General features: G+C 40.0%; 1 protein-coding gene across 1 annotated transcript; it reads left to right on the plus strand.

Annotated features, from left to right (window-relative positions):
• The first annotated feature begins 732 nt into the window (after positions 1–732).
• On the plus strand, positions 733–9,638 carry GDAP1 (ganglioside induced differentiation associated protein 1). The gene is made up of 5 exons (XM_065628392.1): positions 733–916; positions 2,068–2,241; positions 4,700–4,794; positions 5,235–5,349; positions 7,307–9,638. Exons 1-5 carry the CDS (start codon positions 811–813, stop codon positions 7,687–7,689), a joined length of 873 nt encoding a protein of 290 aa, XP_065484464.1. The 5' UTR covers positions 733–810; the 3' UTR covers positions 7,690–9,638.
• The last annotated feature ends 5,420 nt before the right edge of the window (positions 9,639–15,058 follow it).

Consider the following 15,058-nt stretch of genomic DNA (forward strand, 5'->3'; position numbering starts at 1 on the left):
ATTTGGCAATGGAGTATTTATACTCACTGGGTCCAATTAAAGCTGTCTTTTGATTGATAACATTTATTGCTTTTTTTTTTTTTTTCTTTTCCCCCCAAGAGCACGATGCCAATGCACCTGACGTTCATGGTGGAGGTACTTGTTCAAGAAAAGGAAAAAAAAAAAAAAAAAAAAAGAGGGAAGTCCTGCCATGTGACCTTTTTACCTACGCATCCATCTTCCTGCCCTTCCCAAAGGGATGCTGCAGGCGGTTTTGCAGGCAGTTTCCCATTAGGCAGAACTGTCCTCTGAGCAGCGCGGGGGAAAAAGAGGTGTCCCCCACACCTCCCGGGCATCCCCTTCTTCTAATTTCCAAGGGCGGGGTGGGCACGGCCGCCGCTGCGCGCCCGCGCAGGCCTCCTGCCCCGCCCGCCGCAGCGCCGCGCCGCTCCGCGCCGTTCGTTCCGTGCCGCCGGCCGGCCCCCGGTGCGGCGGGGCATGGCGCCGCTGGTGCTGTACCACTGGACTCAGTCCTTCTCCTCGCAGAAGGTGAGGGGGGCGCGGGGGGGGAGGCCTGCAGGCCCCACGGCCTCCCCCGGGCTGCCGGCGGTGCAGGGCGGGGCGGTGCCGGCGGTGGGTGCTGGGCAGGCGGGTGCGGAGCGCCGGGGCCGGGTTGGCTCCGCAGGGCGGGGACAGCTGTCCAGGGAGTGCTGCTCACCGGGGTAACCCCGATCACATCTGCAGGTGCGGTTGGCAATAGCCGAAAAAGCCCTGAAGTGCGAAGAGCACGATGTAAACCTGCCGCTGAGCGAGCACAACGAGCCGTGGTTCATGCGCTTAAATTCCTCTGGAGAAGTACCTGTCCTGATCCATGGGGAAAACATCATTTGTGAGGCAACGCAGATCATCGATTACCTTGAAGCAACGTTTGTAGATGGTAATCCCATAGGTGTTTCACTATGAAATCCTTCCCCACGTGCCAGTAGTGTGCAGCAGTGTTGGGGTCAGCTCTGCACCCCTACGTGTTGGTTCGTTCATGACCAAAAAGCGTTTACAGTCTCACAAATAAATGGGCTGTCCTAATAGTTGATGGTATGGGGTTAAAACACGTTCCTTTAAAATGAACAGAAGGCCTTCCAGCACCTTTGCAAGCCACCATAAGTAAAAACCCACCGCTGTCCTCCTTACCCCTTCAGGTAGGTGGCAAGTCAGTGATGGCAGCACGGCGCTGTGCTGACCCTGTGGCAAGATGAAACAGAATGTGTGGAACAGAACACCGCACAACTGCAGTTATCGGGCAGGTCCTGCTTCTCTGTGAGAGAAAAAAAAAAAAAAAAAAAAGGATTCCTAATTCCAGAATAATCTTGGGTGGAAAAAAGAAGTAGAATGAACAAATTACTTTTGCAGCCAAAATGGAGTGAAGAGGTAAAAAAGTAGGAAGAAAAACCTTGGAAGTGATCACATCCAGGCTTTTGAATTTTTTTGTGTCTATATTGCCAGAAAACAGACTGCCTCAATTACTGAAGAAATGCAGGGTTGTATTTTTTTAGGTGTGAAGATGCATTTTGTGTTTCAGGGGTTTAGCGCAGTGATTTCTAAGGCATGAAGAAAACCTCATTGTTGGGTGAACATAATATGTATTTAATGCTGGTGTTTTCATCAAATGAGGAGTTGGGGCCTTGGTAGATCTAGGGCAGAGTAAAACTCAGAGGTGTGCAGGAATGCTTCTAACCATGCTTTTAGTCAGATTCCTGTACTGTAATTTTTACAGTACCATGGTCACCCATTTCTAGAAGTACAAAATAAATGCTGAGTCCTGTTTTCTGACTTGAAGGCCCCTTAAATATGTCTTTATGTGGGTTACTGTGTAGGAATTGGAATTATTCCAACATTTTAAAATTAAGTACGTGTATATATGTTTCTATGAGCTGTGATAACACTACTGAGTTACGGTGGAAACCAGTGAAGCTTTCTTAGCTGTGGCTGTGTCATCTGTGCCAGTTGGACGTAACTGAAGTAACTTTGGAAATACTGCTTTGAGTCAATTAGATGGTTCTTCTTAACTTTATTTTTAACTTTGTATTGCAGAGGAAGTACCAAGATTAATGCCAGAAGAAGGGAGCATGTATTATCCAAGGGTGCAACACTATAGAGAGCTTTTAGACTCCTTGCCTATGGATGCCTACACGCATGGCTGCATCCTGCACCCCGAGTTAACAGTGGACTCCATGATTCCAGCCTACGCTACCAGCAGAATTCGTAGTACGTACTGGTATAGCTTGGAATGCCTATTTGTTAATTGGATCTTGCATTACATTCATCTTGTGTCTTCAGGGCACCTCAAGCTGAAAATTTTGAGCATACATTTCCAGTTTTAGTTGCAGTCCTTGATAATTCGTGCATATACTTTTTATTGATTTTGTAGTCTGTTATGATTTGAAAATAGGAAAGAAGTGTCATTTTTGGTGTCTGTGGAATTATTTTTCCCAATGATTGGAAATTTGCTTCTTGTGCATAACAGAAAATGGCAGCTGTGACAGCTGAGAGTTTTATTTTCTGATCTTGCTGTTTATGCTTATAAAGCAATTTCTAGGGAACAGCTCTATTACTGCTCACATCAAACCACAACACTGAAGGAAACCCATTTTTTGTGATTGTAAACTTGTAATAAGTTTACCTATTAAATTAAAGCAATTACTTTCTTCTCAAAGTAGTACAAATGCGGATTAGCCTCAAGGAATCAGAGTCCGTTTGTCTAATATATTATAAGAGAATCATCAGGCTCTTTTGCTCTGAGGAATGTGCTAGTGTCAACTTGGTGCTGGGGCTAGGGAGAAAAAAAGGTGTGAAGAAGTAAGTAGCTTGGGCTCATCTGACCAATGGAAATTGTTAAAACGCAATTTAAACCAAAATCTTGGGTGCAAATAACACAACAATATAGAATTACAATAAAGGATCAAACAGTGGTCTGGTAGAATCAATGGTAAAATGTCTTTTGACTTCCTCAGAATCGGTATTGTACATGATGGACTTTTATATACATACTAGTTTCCTATGAAAAAATCATGTTAAGGACAGAGGAAATAACTGTACATTATGTTGCCCAGTCCCCTTTGTAACACAGAACCTCCTGAAATGAACTCTTGTTTCAAATCCAGTTTGCAGAAATACTTAGTTTAAATAACATTCAGTGATATTGAGAAAAATCCTTGGCAAATAATCTTTCGGTTCTCGTAGCGCTCTCTTTTTTTTTTTTTTTTTCCCCCAAATGTGGATGCTAACTGCTTATTGAACAATTGTACTTTACTCCTAGGCATTATTGATAGTTTTTGTGTTTTCACATGGTAATCGTAAGTGCTTTTATTACGGTTCACTTTACAACATTGTCTTGTGTTCTGCTGACCATAGGTACTCTTCCCCTCTTGCTTCTAGTTGGTATTAATTGTTGTCAGTTTATACACACATGTTCATATTGATAGAGCTAAAATTACTGATTGTCTAAATTGGGCTATTTTCTTATCTTCCTATATGTAAGGTATAGCCTGCTCTCTTGATTTGTTGGTTTTTTTTTTTTTTTTTTTAGTAGCTTGTGGATGTTCCTAAATAATTCCTTTATGTTTTGAAACTTCTCCAGGATGGTTTAGTTTTCAGCTTTGAAAATCTGATCTTTTCCAAAGTGCTAGATACGATAAGCCACCAGCCAGTTATGTTTATGCATACCAAATCTAATTAAGTAATTAATTGCATATATAAGATTTTACTGTGTGATTACATCCTTCAATTTCTTCATATACTATGTTGAAAGGTGGCTTTCACAGTCATGTCAGGTTGAAACAAAGAATTTATAAACCAGCCAGTTCATTATTCTCTAGTAAGAATTTTTCATCAGTTTAATTTATAAGACTTAATTGGAACTAATCTTAATTATCAGGTACAAGTGAGAGGTGATTCAGTCCGTATAGTTATTCTTTTGTTCTCAGTTTATTACTAGAAATATTTATTTTTAGAAGATAACGTATTCACTATTGTTTGGTGTTCTAGGTCTGCAAATATGGCGTTTTCAAGCAAAGCCTTATTTTAAGGACAGAAAAGACTATACACGTTGTAAAAATTAGTAAAGTTGTCTTAAATTTTACACATAATTCTTTCTTTAAGTCAGATAATTAATGTTTTTCTAGAACATCTGTATACTCCGTAATGAACTTTTTAGCTGACCAAAAACACCTTGGTTCCGTATCCAGTGGTATTTAGGCTTTTGCTGTGGAATTATGCATGTGACCTACAGAAAATCTCAGTATGGGCCTATCTGCACTTTCTCAGCATGAAAACTGCTAGGAACCCAGGAACTGAGTAAAAAACTATCCGAGACCTAAGGTATTTGCAGTAGGATTTAATGGATTTAGTACCTTTTTGGGCAGCAAAATGGTTTTATCTGAATAAGAGAAAAATGTTAACAAGAATTCCTCATTGTTGCCTGACAGATCACCGCTTTATGGAGTTCATTGCGAACTGATGAGCGGAAGGTATGGTGGGGTCAATTTGTGCAGCAGTTAAGTTTTCCAGAGCATGATGTTTTTGAATCCCAACTTGGTGATGATGCTTCACTGAAGTATCACTTTCTTCAGTGTGATATTTGTACACAAGCTATTGATCAGTTCCTGTGGATTGCATTAGGGGTACGTATCTAATGTCTCGTTTGTTTTTTTTTTTTTTTAACCAGGCCAAATAAGTAACACAGAATCAGAGTTGAAGAAGCTTGCAGAAGAGAATCCAGACCTTCAAGATGCCTATATAGCAAAACAGAAGCGCCTTAAAGTAAGAAAACTCCTTGTATTCCCCCCTTTATGATGAGCTTGTTAGAGTCAGATTTTTTCTGTCACGATATAAACATTTATTTCACCTGTCATTGCCAGTAATGTCATGCAGTGGTTTAACCCCACAAAGCATGAAGCAGTTCTGTCCCCCATATCAGTTACACACTTCCAGTGTGTGCTGAATTATTAGTAAGTACACATCAGCACTGGTGTTGGGATATTGAGCACCTTGCAGGGTGAGGCAAACCTCAATCTCTAGCATCTCTAAGGTTTTCTTCTGTTATCTGAATTGTCACCAGAATCCAAATGGTATCCAGCTGATTATGTGGAGAAAATAGTCACGTTTTATGAATAAGCGCTATAGTATCTAAGTAAAGGTTTCTCTGATATAAGTATGAACTCCATACAACGATTAAAACACTAACCCATGCATATATTTAGTCTAAACTGCTGGATCACGATAATATAAAATACCTAAAGAAAATACTGGATGAACTGGAAAAAGTTTTGGATCAGGTTGAGACCGAATTGCAGCGGCGAAATGAGGAAACGCCAGGTAAGGAATTATTCTTGCTAAATCCTGTTGATTCTTATATTTGGGGAGGCTGAGTAAACTTGTTGACAGGACCATTATAGGACTGGTTTTAAGGTATCTGATATGATACTTTTCAACATATACTGAACTAACATCACAGAAGGGATCAGTACTGTTTTAAATACTAGTTTAGTTTACTGCTGCTGTCAGTGAGTTCCCACTGTCTTATGAGTGTATTGATCACATTTTCAGCATAGTAGAGTATAATTAGCTGCACAATTTTGCAGTATTTTGTCAACAAAATAAGAAAAACCTTAACTACAGAGTGTTATCCTTGATGTTGTAGTTGTAGGCCTCACCTCACTATAATGATCATGACCTTAATGTTTAACACAGGTTTATTACAATCTTGTTTGAATACTGTGCCGATATTTGCAGTATATACAGAATTAGCCATCTGGATAAGTGCTCTAATTATTAAGCACTCCCACCCCTCCACACTCTTGGAAAGCAGTGGTGTTTACCTGCTGTCCACCCAAATGAAAGTCAATTTTTGTTTAAACAGAATTACTCTTCTGTTTACTCAGAGTCTGGCGCAACACTCAGTGGTGCTAATAGGAATCCCTCCTCTGACTTCACTGGGATCTGTGTGAAGCATCAGTCAATAGCAACTGCATCTGCTCAGATCAATCACACTTTGCATTTGGCTCTATAAATAGCTGTTGTCATAATTATCAATTACTGTCAAGACAGGAGATTTGGACCAGTGATTGAAAATCTAGGTTGAATTTTCTACTGACCAAACAACAAAAGAATCACAAAGGATGGTAGGATTTTATTCAGTGAACGAGTCCGTCACCATTTCTAGCAGCCCCCTTGCTTTCTCTGCTCAATAGCCTTTCCAAGGAGTCAACTGATACAATATGGATGATCTTACGAAAACCTCCAGGATCACAGGATTTCCTAAAACATAACGGCTGTTACCTGTCTCTTGGAATTTTATCTGAGATATTCACATATTTGAGGTTTATATATAATGCTTCTCCAGGTCCTGGTCAGCCTCTGAGCTGCTTCTGTTGCTACTGGTCATATTGCTCATTCGCTTACTGCTGCTGCCACTGCATGCATCTTTCTTTCACACAGTTTAGCTTCCTTGGTCTTCCTTTCCATCATCTGTCTTACTTCGTGCACTGGGTGAATCCCCACATGTCTTTTCAGCATCATAGGATACTCTGGTTCTCTGCAGAGGCCTTTCTTCCACATCTGAATAACTGGTTAAAAATGGGCTGGTACCAGCAGTGTGCCAAACTGTTGTTTTCCTCTGGTGGCAAACAAGTTGGATGTGCTCCTGACTAGTGGTGGGCAGTGTGAATATCGATCACTTCTCAAACTTCTCATTGTAAAAAACCCATGGTTTGGGTTCTAGCAGACACAAAGGAAGGACAGGTAGACAAGCTCTGTCTTCTCACTGAGCTGGTGTGTTTGGTGCAGGTCAGTCATCTGATCTGTTTCTTTTTGACTTGAAAGTCTCCAGCAGATTAGTAGTTCTTGAGTGAATGCTGTAGAGCTGAGTGACACAGGCAAGATGATAAATTCTTCAGGCAAGTGGTAGCTTTTCAGTAAAAGCTAAACTGGCTTCTTCCTTTCCACTTCTGTGTAATTTAATCCAGATCTGAGAAATGTAGTTGAGGAAAATAAGTGTTTACTGGGGGTTTTCATTTATGAAATTGAAACATGGCTCTTTTTTCCTTAACAAATGTAGGCCAGGCTGCTAAGCCTAAGACTTTAAAATATGCTCTGAAGGATGGATAGGGATTAGCAAAATGTTCATTGATTAAAGTTGTATCATAGCTGAAGTGTTGGTGGTGTTTATTAGACAGCATTTTGAAATAGTGCTAAACTAAATGTTAGCCCATGGAGACTTCTTCGTGTGCTTGTATACTGTTAGCTCCTAATTCTTTGTTTTGTCTCTGCTTAGAAGGTGAAAATCAGCCTTGGCTCTGTGGTGATTTCTTCAGTCTGGCAGATGTATCACTTGCTGTCACATTACATCGTCTGAAGTTTCTGGGATTAGCAAGAAGAAACTGGGGAAATGGAAAGCGGCCCAACTTGGAAGCCTATTATGAGCGTGTCCTGAAGAGAAAAGCATTTTACAAAGTTTTAGGACACGTCAACAATATATTAATCTCGGCCGTTCTGCCGACGGCATTCCGCGTGGCCAAGAAGAGGGCGCCCAGGGTTCTTGGCACCACCCTGCTGGTCAGCGTGCTGGCGGGATTGGGTTACCTTGCTTTCATGTGTCTCCGGAAGAGGTTTCCCAACATGGTGTTATCGATTAGAACCAGGCAAAATTATTTTTAGACCTGTCTGTCCCTCATGGTGAGTGGAGGGCATCTCTACCCACCCCCCCGGAAAACATCCCTAGTAAAATATAGAAGTAGAAGAAAGCTTATGTCTGTGAATTAGAACATTGTCACACAGTAATCCTCTTCTGCTGTTGTATAACTGGATTGGCAATGCCGAGATATTTGTGGAAAATGTATGTTAGGGGGACAACAAAGGAAAGAAGAGACTTTCTTTTCAGATGGGCACCTACAAGGGCTGTGATGGTGCTTTGTTAAAGTGGTTATCGTGTCCTTTACCTAGTAGCTGACCTAATTATAATGTACGTTTGTTTGTTTGGTTTGTTTTTTTGTTGTGTTTTTTGTTTTTTTTTTTGTTTGGTTTGGTTTTTTTGTAATAGATGTGCAGCAATGTGACAGCTCTTCACTGTGGGTGAAATGCATTACTGTGCAGAAACCAGCATTGTTGAAATACTGAAAATAGCATTTACTTTAAAGGCTCAGAGCAGAATTTAAGTGGAATTAAGCTCTGCGCCTGGTGTGTACAGGAGTGAGTGTCTTTGTACTGATTAATGTCTACTGATTTACAGTTGGACCTTTAGGAATGTGTTAAAAACTGGTCTTGTGGATCGACTTTTGTCACTGTATGTTCATGTTGTAGTTTCAGGAAGAGTCCTGAAACAGATGTGAACATCAGTGATTTGTGGGCCACATGAGTGAAATTCTCCAGAGGTGTTAGCAGTCAACAGATGCTAGACTTCTGAAATAATATAAATGGGAATGAAAAACCTGCCACTTGTCTTTTGAAAGCCTTTTGGGCAGCCTTTGGCCCAGCCAGGTACCCAGCTTGGCTGCAAGCCCTGGCCGAGTCAAACCAAACTATCTCAGTGCATATTTCCTGCTGTCATTCTATCAGCTCCTTCTGTCTTTTGCTCTTGGGGTGGCTTGATCCAGTTGTCTCCATACGAGTGTTCCATGTACTCTTTCTTGTTTCCACTCTGAGCACTGGCTATTTTTTGCACACTACTTGGCTAATTTAGCAATTGCCTGTGCCTCTATGAAATGCTTGCCCACAGTGCGCCACAGCCAATGAGAAAATGAGTGCACAACAATGCATTTTGTAAAAGTAATTTAAAATACTTTACTAGCTTTCAATCTCGTTAGGTAGCCTAGGTTGAAGGTGAAACAGTAATTTAGCAATCTGTTTACTTATGCAGAGGTGTCATATTGGCAGTAAGTGGAAAAATATCGGTCAGTTTGGAGTTGGATCATTTGCACTGCAGATCTTTTGCAAAGCTGCACTCATGTAGCTCGTAGGAAGGATATAGAAAAACACTTTGATTACTTCCTAGTAAGCAGATGCTGAACATTTTATTAGGTTTGAACTGAGCTTCTGTTTCAGTGAGAAATACACATTTACCTGGAGGTAGACTTTGAATCATTTTGCAGTGAGAAAGCAATCAGGAAGGGCTGAAAATTCTCATGACAGTTTAGTAAGATTTTTGTATTTTTGATGAATGTCTGAAAGCCTCAGATTTTGTTTACAAGCTGTAGATAACTGCAACAACGAAAATGTAGCTTTAAATGTTTGCCTATCAACAACTAGTGTGATTAGGCCTAAGTACATCTTAGGTCCGGTGCTCGTGGCCATGGTCTCTGCACAAGTGCTTTCAGCACCAAGAAGATCCACTTTCAAGTTTGGTGGAGAGAGCTGAGACAGTTTTTGTCTTGGCAGTCTAGTCTCACTGTGCAGCAGATGTCAAAATAAATGAAACTGTTGAATACTTCTGCTTATAATTTAATATTGTGCTAGTTGTCTAGCAAAAGAAGACCTAAATTTCATTGCTCCTTTTCAGTAATAAGCAACATCTTACCTAGGAAACAATGCTTTTTTTATTTGTCAAAAAGACAGTTTCATATAATTCTATTTCATGACTCAGTTGTTCTCAAGAATTTGTTGAATTTAATGTGCCCAATTTAGAAAAGCTTAATTGTCTCTAGAGTAAGTTTAATCCAACGATACTATGAATGTGCTGGCAGCTTTAACTGAGTTTGTTGTTTGTGTATTACGTTTCATCTGCATTTACTCGTAACCAACAAATTCCACTAAGTTAATAAAAACAAGGTAAGTCCCGTAACTACTTCCATGGCATGTATTTCTGACTGGCCATCTGTAAATATAATCTCATCCAAGTCATGGCAAATTTCAATATATATGACTTAGCTTTCTTTAGAATTAATTTGTATTTTACTTTTTCCTTCCTCGTTTGTTTGTGATGTGTTAGTTCTAGATAAGAACACTTATATTCCCAGAGGCATGTCAGTCTAGTTCACACCAACAGCTCTGTGTGCTGTGATCCAGGCAAACTAGTGATGGAGCAGTTTTCCTTCCCCCCTAAACCTTAATGATCTCCGCACTGCTCGTTGCCTGCCCAGAGCTGCAGGTAGGGTTGGGAAGGACTGAAATGACCACCAGATGTCAGTGGCCCTCCAGGGCTCTGCCTTGGCATGCTGCTGAGACGTGCAGGAAAACCGTGGTTTTCACAAACAAAGTGATCTCAGCATAAGATGGATGTGAGCATCCTTGCCAGACTAGCAGTCTCTCAAGAGCTCTTGAAACAACTGCTTGGTCTACTACAGAGTGGTTCTCTGACACATATTGTTAGTGTTTGTGTGTCATTTCTGCACTGGATAAATAAGGAGGTAAAGTTGAAATAATGTTTCACACTAGAATGAATGTTACTGAACAGCATTTAAACTTGTCATCTGCAGGAATGAACATGGATAAAACTTTTACTGTGGAAAAGTTTGGATCGCTAGTTTAACGAATGTCTGTTAGTACAACTATTGGATAGCCTATTAGTTTCACTGCCCTCTGTGCAAGTCCTCTGTGCAACATCGATTTCTGTACATGGGGCAGCAAAAGGCTTATCCATGATTAAATTCCTCGAAGTAGGATGAGATTTAGAAGCACGTATGCTGTATATGGCTCCTTATGTGGGATAGCTTTTGTGTGGTGCTTGTAAAGTTTCTTTTCAGCCTGGTTTATTTTCTTTACTGGGGTATCTCTGTACACTATTTAGACTGCATACACAAGCAATCTTCTGGTTCTCAGTTACTGTTTGTTCTCGTATCACACATCAGATATATTCCATATCGTATCTTTGTATGTGGGACCCGCACAATAAACATTGATTCTAAGACCACTTTCTAGACTGGTTTATGTCTTCTGTATCAGTAAAATAAAACATATTTGAGGATCACACAGCATTGCTGTAAGGAGTTGGATGCTATTCAGGAAGAAATGCCTCTGATATTTCAGTTTAAAAAGTGTTCAGTGGATTGTGTTGCATGTGTCTGGAAACAACACTTAAAGTGATAGCTTTCTTTTGTTGTCTGACTGAACTGTGTATGCATGAGGCTCAACAGAAGCCATTTAATAATGTAAAAAGCCCGTTTAAAGAAGAAGAGCAAGCAGTTTTTCTGTTTACAATTCGTCCATACCAAAAATATCCCCACTTCCCTTCTGAGTGTGACTCTGATTCTTGGCTTAGATTGTTGAGCTGCAAAAGCTGGGACTCCTTTCTGTAAGGTGCATGATAAACGTGAGTCGTGTCCGCACTGACATTGTCCTTAATGAGACCTGACAGTGTGCCCCGACCCGTGTTAGTCTGGCCATAAGTTTTTTGGGGTTTTTTTTGTTTGTTTTTTTTTACATCTTGCATAGTAGCAGCTCTCATTGAACATTGTTAAGCAGAGGAACGGGCAACAGTACTTGAGGCTTTGAGCAACCTGCTTTACTGGAAGGTGTCCCTGCCCATGGCAGGGGAGTTGGACCTGGATGATTTTTAAGGTTCCTTCCAGCCCAAACTGTTCTATGATTCTATGAGACTATGACAACTGTGGTCTATGGACCAACTTTGAGGTGGCCTCAATGTTAGCATTGATTGCATTTTTAAAGGCATTTTTTACTCAAGTCTTAATTTTATCAAAGCAAGGAGCTACTAAGGTTTAGAGAGCAGATTGGCATGCTCTAATTGGTGAGGATTAGAGATAGCAGTAGACAGAAAGTAGGTGAAAAGTAGTGGATCTAGCTAACTGGAGCACACTGTGCTCTGCAGTAAGGCATATGACAGGTTATTCTTTACTGAGGCTTTCTTAATAGGTTTATCTCTCTGCTTAGTTGATGTTAAAGAGGCATAAGGTTGTGTTTAGGCAATTTATAAGATGTGCTAAGGAAGTCAAAAGCATGTAGAAAAATCCCAAACAAAATACGCTTTTTTCCCCCCTCTCCTTTCTTTAAAAAGAAATGTTTAGTTTTGGTGCAGTACCAAGTCACAAAGTCAGGCACTCAAAACTCAGGAAATTCCAGAAGCCAGAGAGTTCTTACAATACTGTTAACTCACTCATACAGTACTTCAGTAGTATTTTTATTTCTGTTTTTTTTTCTAAGTTACAATGATGGTGCTTTATTTAACGTGAAGTCAAAAATGTTGCACCCTAAAATAGTTAAACTGTGTATAAGCTCAGGGTTGTGGGAACAATTGGAATTTGCAGATCGCTATTTCTCTGATGTATATTTACATCAGCATTAGTTTTTACTACAGTTTAAAATGCTCATAAATAATTGTATGAAAGTGTATTGTGTAAACTAATACATAATAGCATAAATCAGTATTAATCTACTTTATATATAGATTAATGTATATTAATCTCCTTTATATATATTCTATGTAATATCCCTATTTTTCCCTTCCATATTTCTTCTGCTAAAAATGGCTAATTGACCTTTATGTATGTTATTATATTATTTATATTTATAAAATCCAGCTCTAAAGCTAAAATGATGAAAATTTGATTGATTTATTTCAAATTACACGATGAGAATCATCCTTTATGGTTCAAACTCAGTGCTTTCTTATGTGCAATTTTTGAAATCTTTTGTAGGACTGAAGACATTAACTAAGTCTGCGAAGGCAAGTATAGTCCCCACCAGCAGCCTGGAAGGGGGTAAAAGAGAGGTTCTTCACATGCCTGGCTATGGCTAAAGAACCAAAGAGAAACAGCTTCCCTAAAGGAAATTGCTTTTCAGGCAGAACTGGGGAGTGTGTGGAGAGGGAATTAGTCAGACTGCTTGTGTCACTGGTGTATTTTTAGGGGGAGATGTATTCCCCTCCGCTGTTTCTGCATGAGACAGCATCAGCTGCTGTCTGTCTTTATTTACTTTGGTAGTATTACAGTAGTATTTGATAACATTGGTAACCTCATGAATGTAGGGACTTGAGAATATACATTAATGTATTTGGTGCTTCTTGTTAGCTGATCGTCCAGATCAGAAGCCAAATGCTACTGCAGTTAGACTGGAGAAAGAGCTTTAGCTGTTGACAAACAATTGCTGTCCTGAAGATTGCTCATTTAGGGCTTATTTCAGAAATGTTAGCTAACCTGAAGTGTTGAAGGAGGTGGTGCCTGTGTTTCTCTACACAGCAGAAAATGGAGCATTCCTGGGGCTAGACCAGGTGTGAGGAGACCACTGGCCTGTCACCTGCTTGCTGAGGCATTCCCGTCACAGAGAGTGAAGTCCTTCTCCCCCAGTTTATATTGAAGTTGGTAAAACTCAGAGAGAAAAGGTCCCCTCAGAGACACGTGTCCTATGCAGTAGGTTGCAGAATCAGGCTGCCTCTTTAACAGCAGAAAACATATTTGCCTTTGCAGAAATCAGAGGCATTTCCTTTGACAAAAAAGTGGTTTGAACACATGAAGGGTTGAGACTGCCAGTCACTCAGCAACTTTATGGAGAGCAGGGCTTGCCACACAGCCTCCTCTGCCACCTATGTTTAAAAGTCAGCAGTTAGCAAACACTGACCTCTTGGAAAGAATGTTTTTAGGTGCATTAGCACAGATTTGGTAAAGGAGAGGGAATTCCAGCCTCTGGAGCCCAAATGAACCAGAGAAGAAAGTGTTCAGAGAAGCTCCATCACCATTTCTTCTGATCCAGCTCTGGGTGTTCTTGTGCGGTTGGAGAGAAGCTTTTCGATTGCCATTTCACAGCATGTATTTGTTCTATCTCACTTCAAGTATTTAACTGAAATCATTGGAGGGAAACATATGAAAGAATATGTCTTTGTTGAATACATGGTGAAGCCAGCTTCATAATACAGATATTTAAGTTGGACCACTGTTCAGAAAGGTACTGTGAAAGCACATGCTTTGGACTGTGTAACTCTCCCCATACACCTTGTCACAAGCCTAGACCCCAAACTAGAGGTCTGGATTGCACTCCAGAGCCAGTAAAATCTATTGCTTAGATTTTCAGATCTTTTAATAGAAATTGCTCCAGAGACAAAGATCTCACAGGAAGTCTGTACCAGGTGCTTTTTGTCCAAATCTGGTGCCTTAAGAAGTTGTGCACCCTTCGATTGTGCTGAATTTTAGGCAGCTCTAAACCACAGAGGCAGAAGCCATTAAAAGTTACAGAGGAAAAAAAATGGCTGATGTTGCAGTAATGGAGGTATCAAGATTTTGGTTTCTAACAGAGCCAGATTCAGATCTGGTATGAGTCATTGTTACAAAAAAATTTAGTAGTTCATCTACATACATTGGATCTGAATTTGATTTTAAAGTCATTATGCCATGAATCAAATTTTAGACTTTGCCATGACAAGTTTATTTTTATCAGCTTATTTGTTACAGAGACAACGAAAGCTGCACAATACCTCTCTGAAACAAGGATATATGCAGATCCTAAGCTTTTAATATGGGCAACACATACTGAATAAAAAAGTTTGGAATATGGAGTTATTTTTGGAATAAGGAATTCTTTTAAAACAAGCACAAGAATGTATATTTAGGATTGATTCCAGAACAGCATCATAAATTTTTTGTTCTTTATATTTGAAAAAGAATCAAAAAGCTATAGCTGACTTCATTTTTCTGTTGTTAACAGCAAATTGTGACTGTGATACTAGGAAGCTCCAGCAAATAAAAAAGATAATAGATGTCTCTTTTATGTATGTATCTATATTAAAAAAAAAAGTAAAAATAACTGTTCATTAATTTTCTTAGGAATATCATACAAGATAAGAGTTCTGCCCATTCTTGCTTTTTATAAGATATTCTCATGATCCTTTTGTGCAAAGGGAAAGATGCAAATATTCCCAGAATGGTGGCCGAACAGCGTCACCAGCAACATCAGCTGAGACTGCAGTTCCACATCTGTAGCAGCACACAAACGTGGACATTCAGCAGCAACTGGAAGAAGTTCATCGCAATCCACCAGCCTTGCGTGACATGTGGGAGGAGAAGCAAACCAGTCTTTGAACCCAATGCAAGTGGCAATGCTTAAAGCTGGATGCCTAATGTCTCCCTGACATCTGTCTCTAATTTGG

The sequence above is a fragment of the Caloenas nicobarica genome, chromosome 2 (genome assembly GCF_036013445.1).
Source record: "Caloenas nicobarica isolate bCalNic1 chromosome 2, bCalNic1.hap1, whole genome shotgun sequence".
Lineage (NCBI taxonomy): Eukaryota > Metazoa > Chordata > Aves > Columbiformes > Columbidae > Caloenas > Caloenas nicobarica.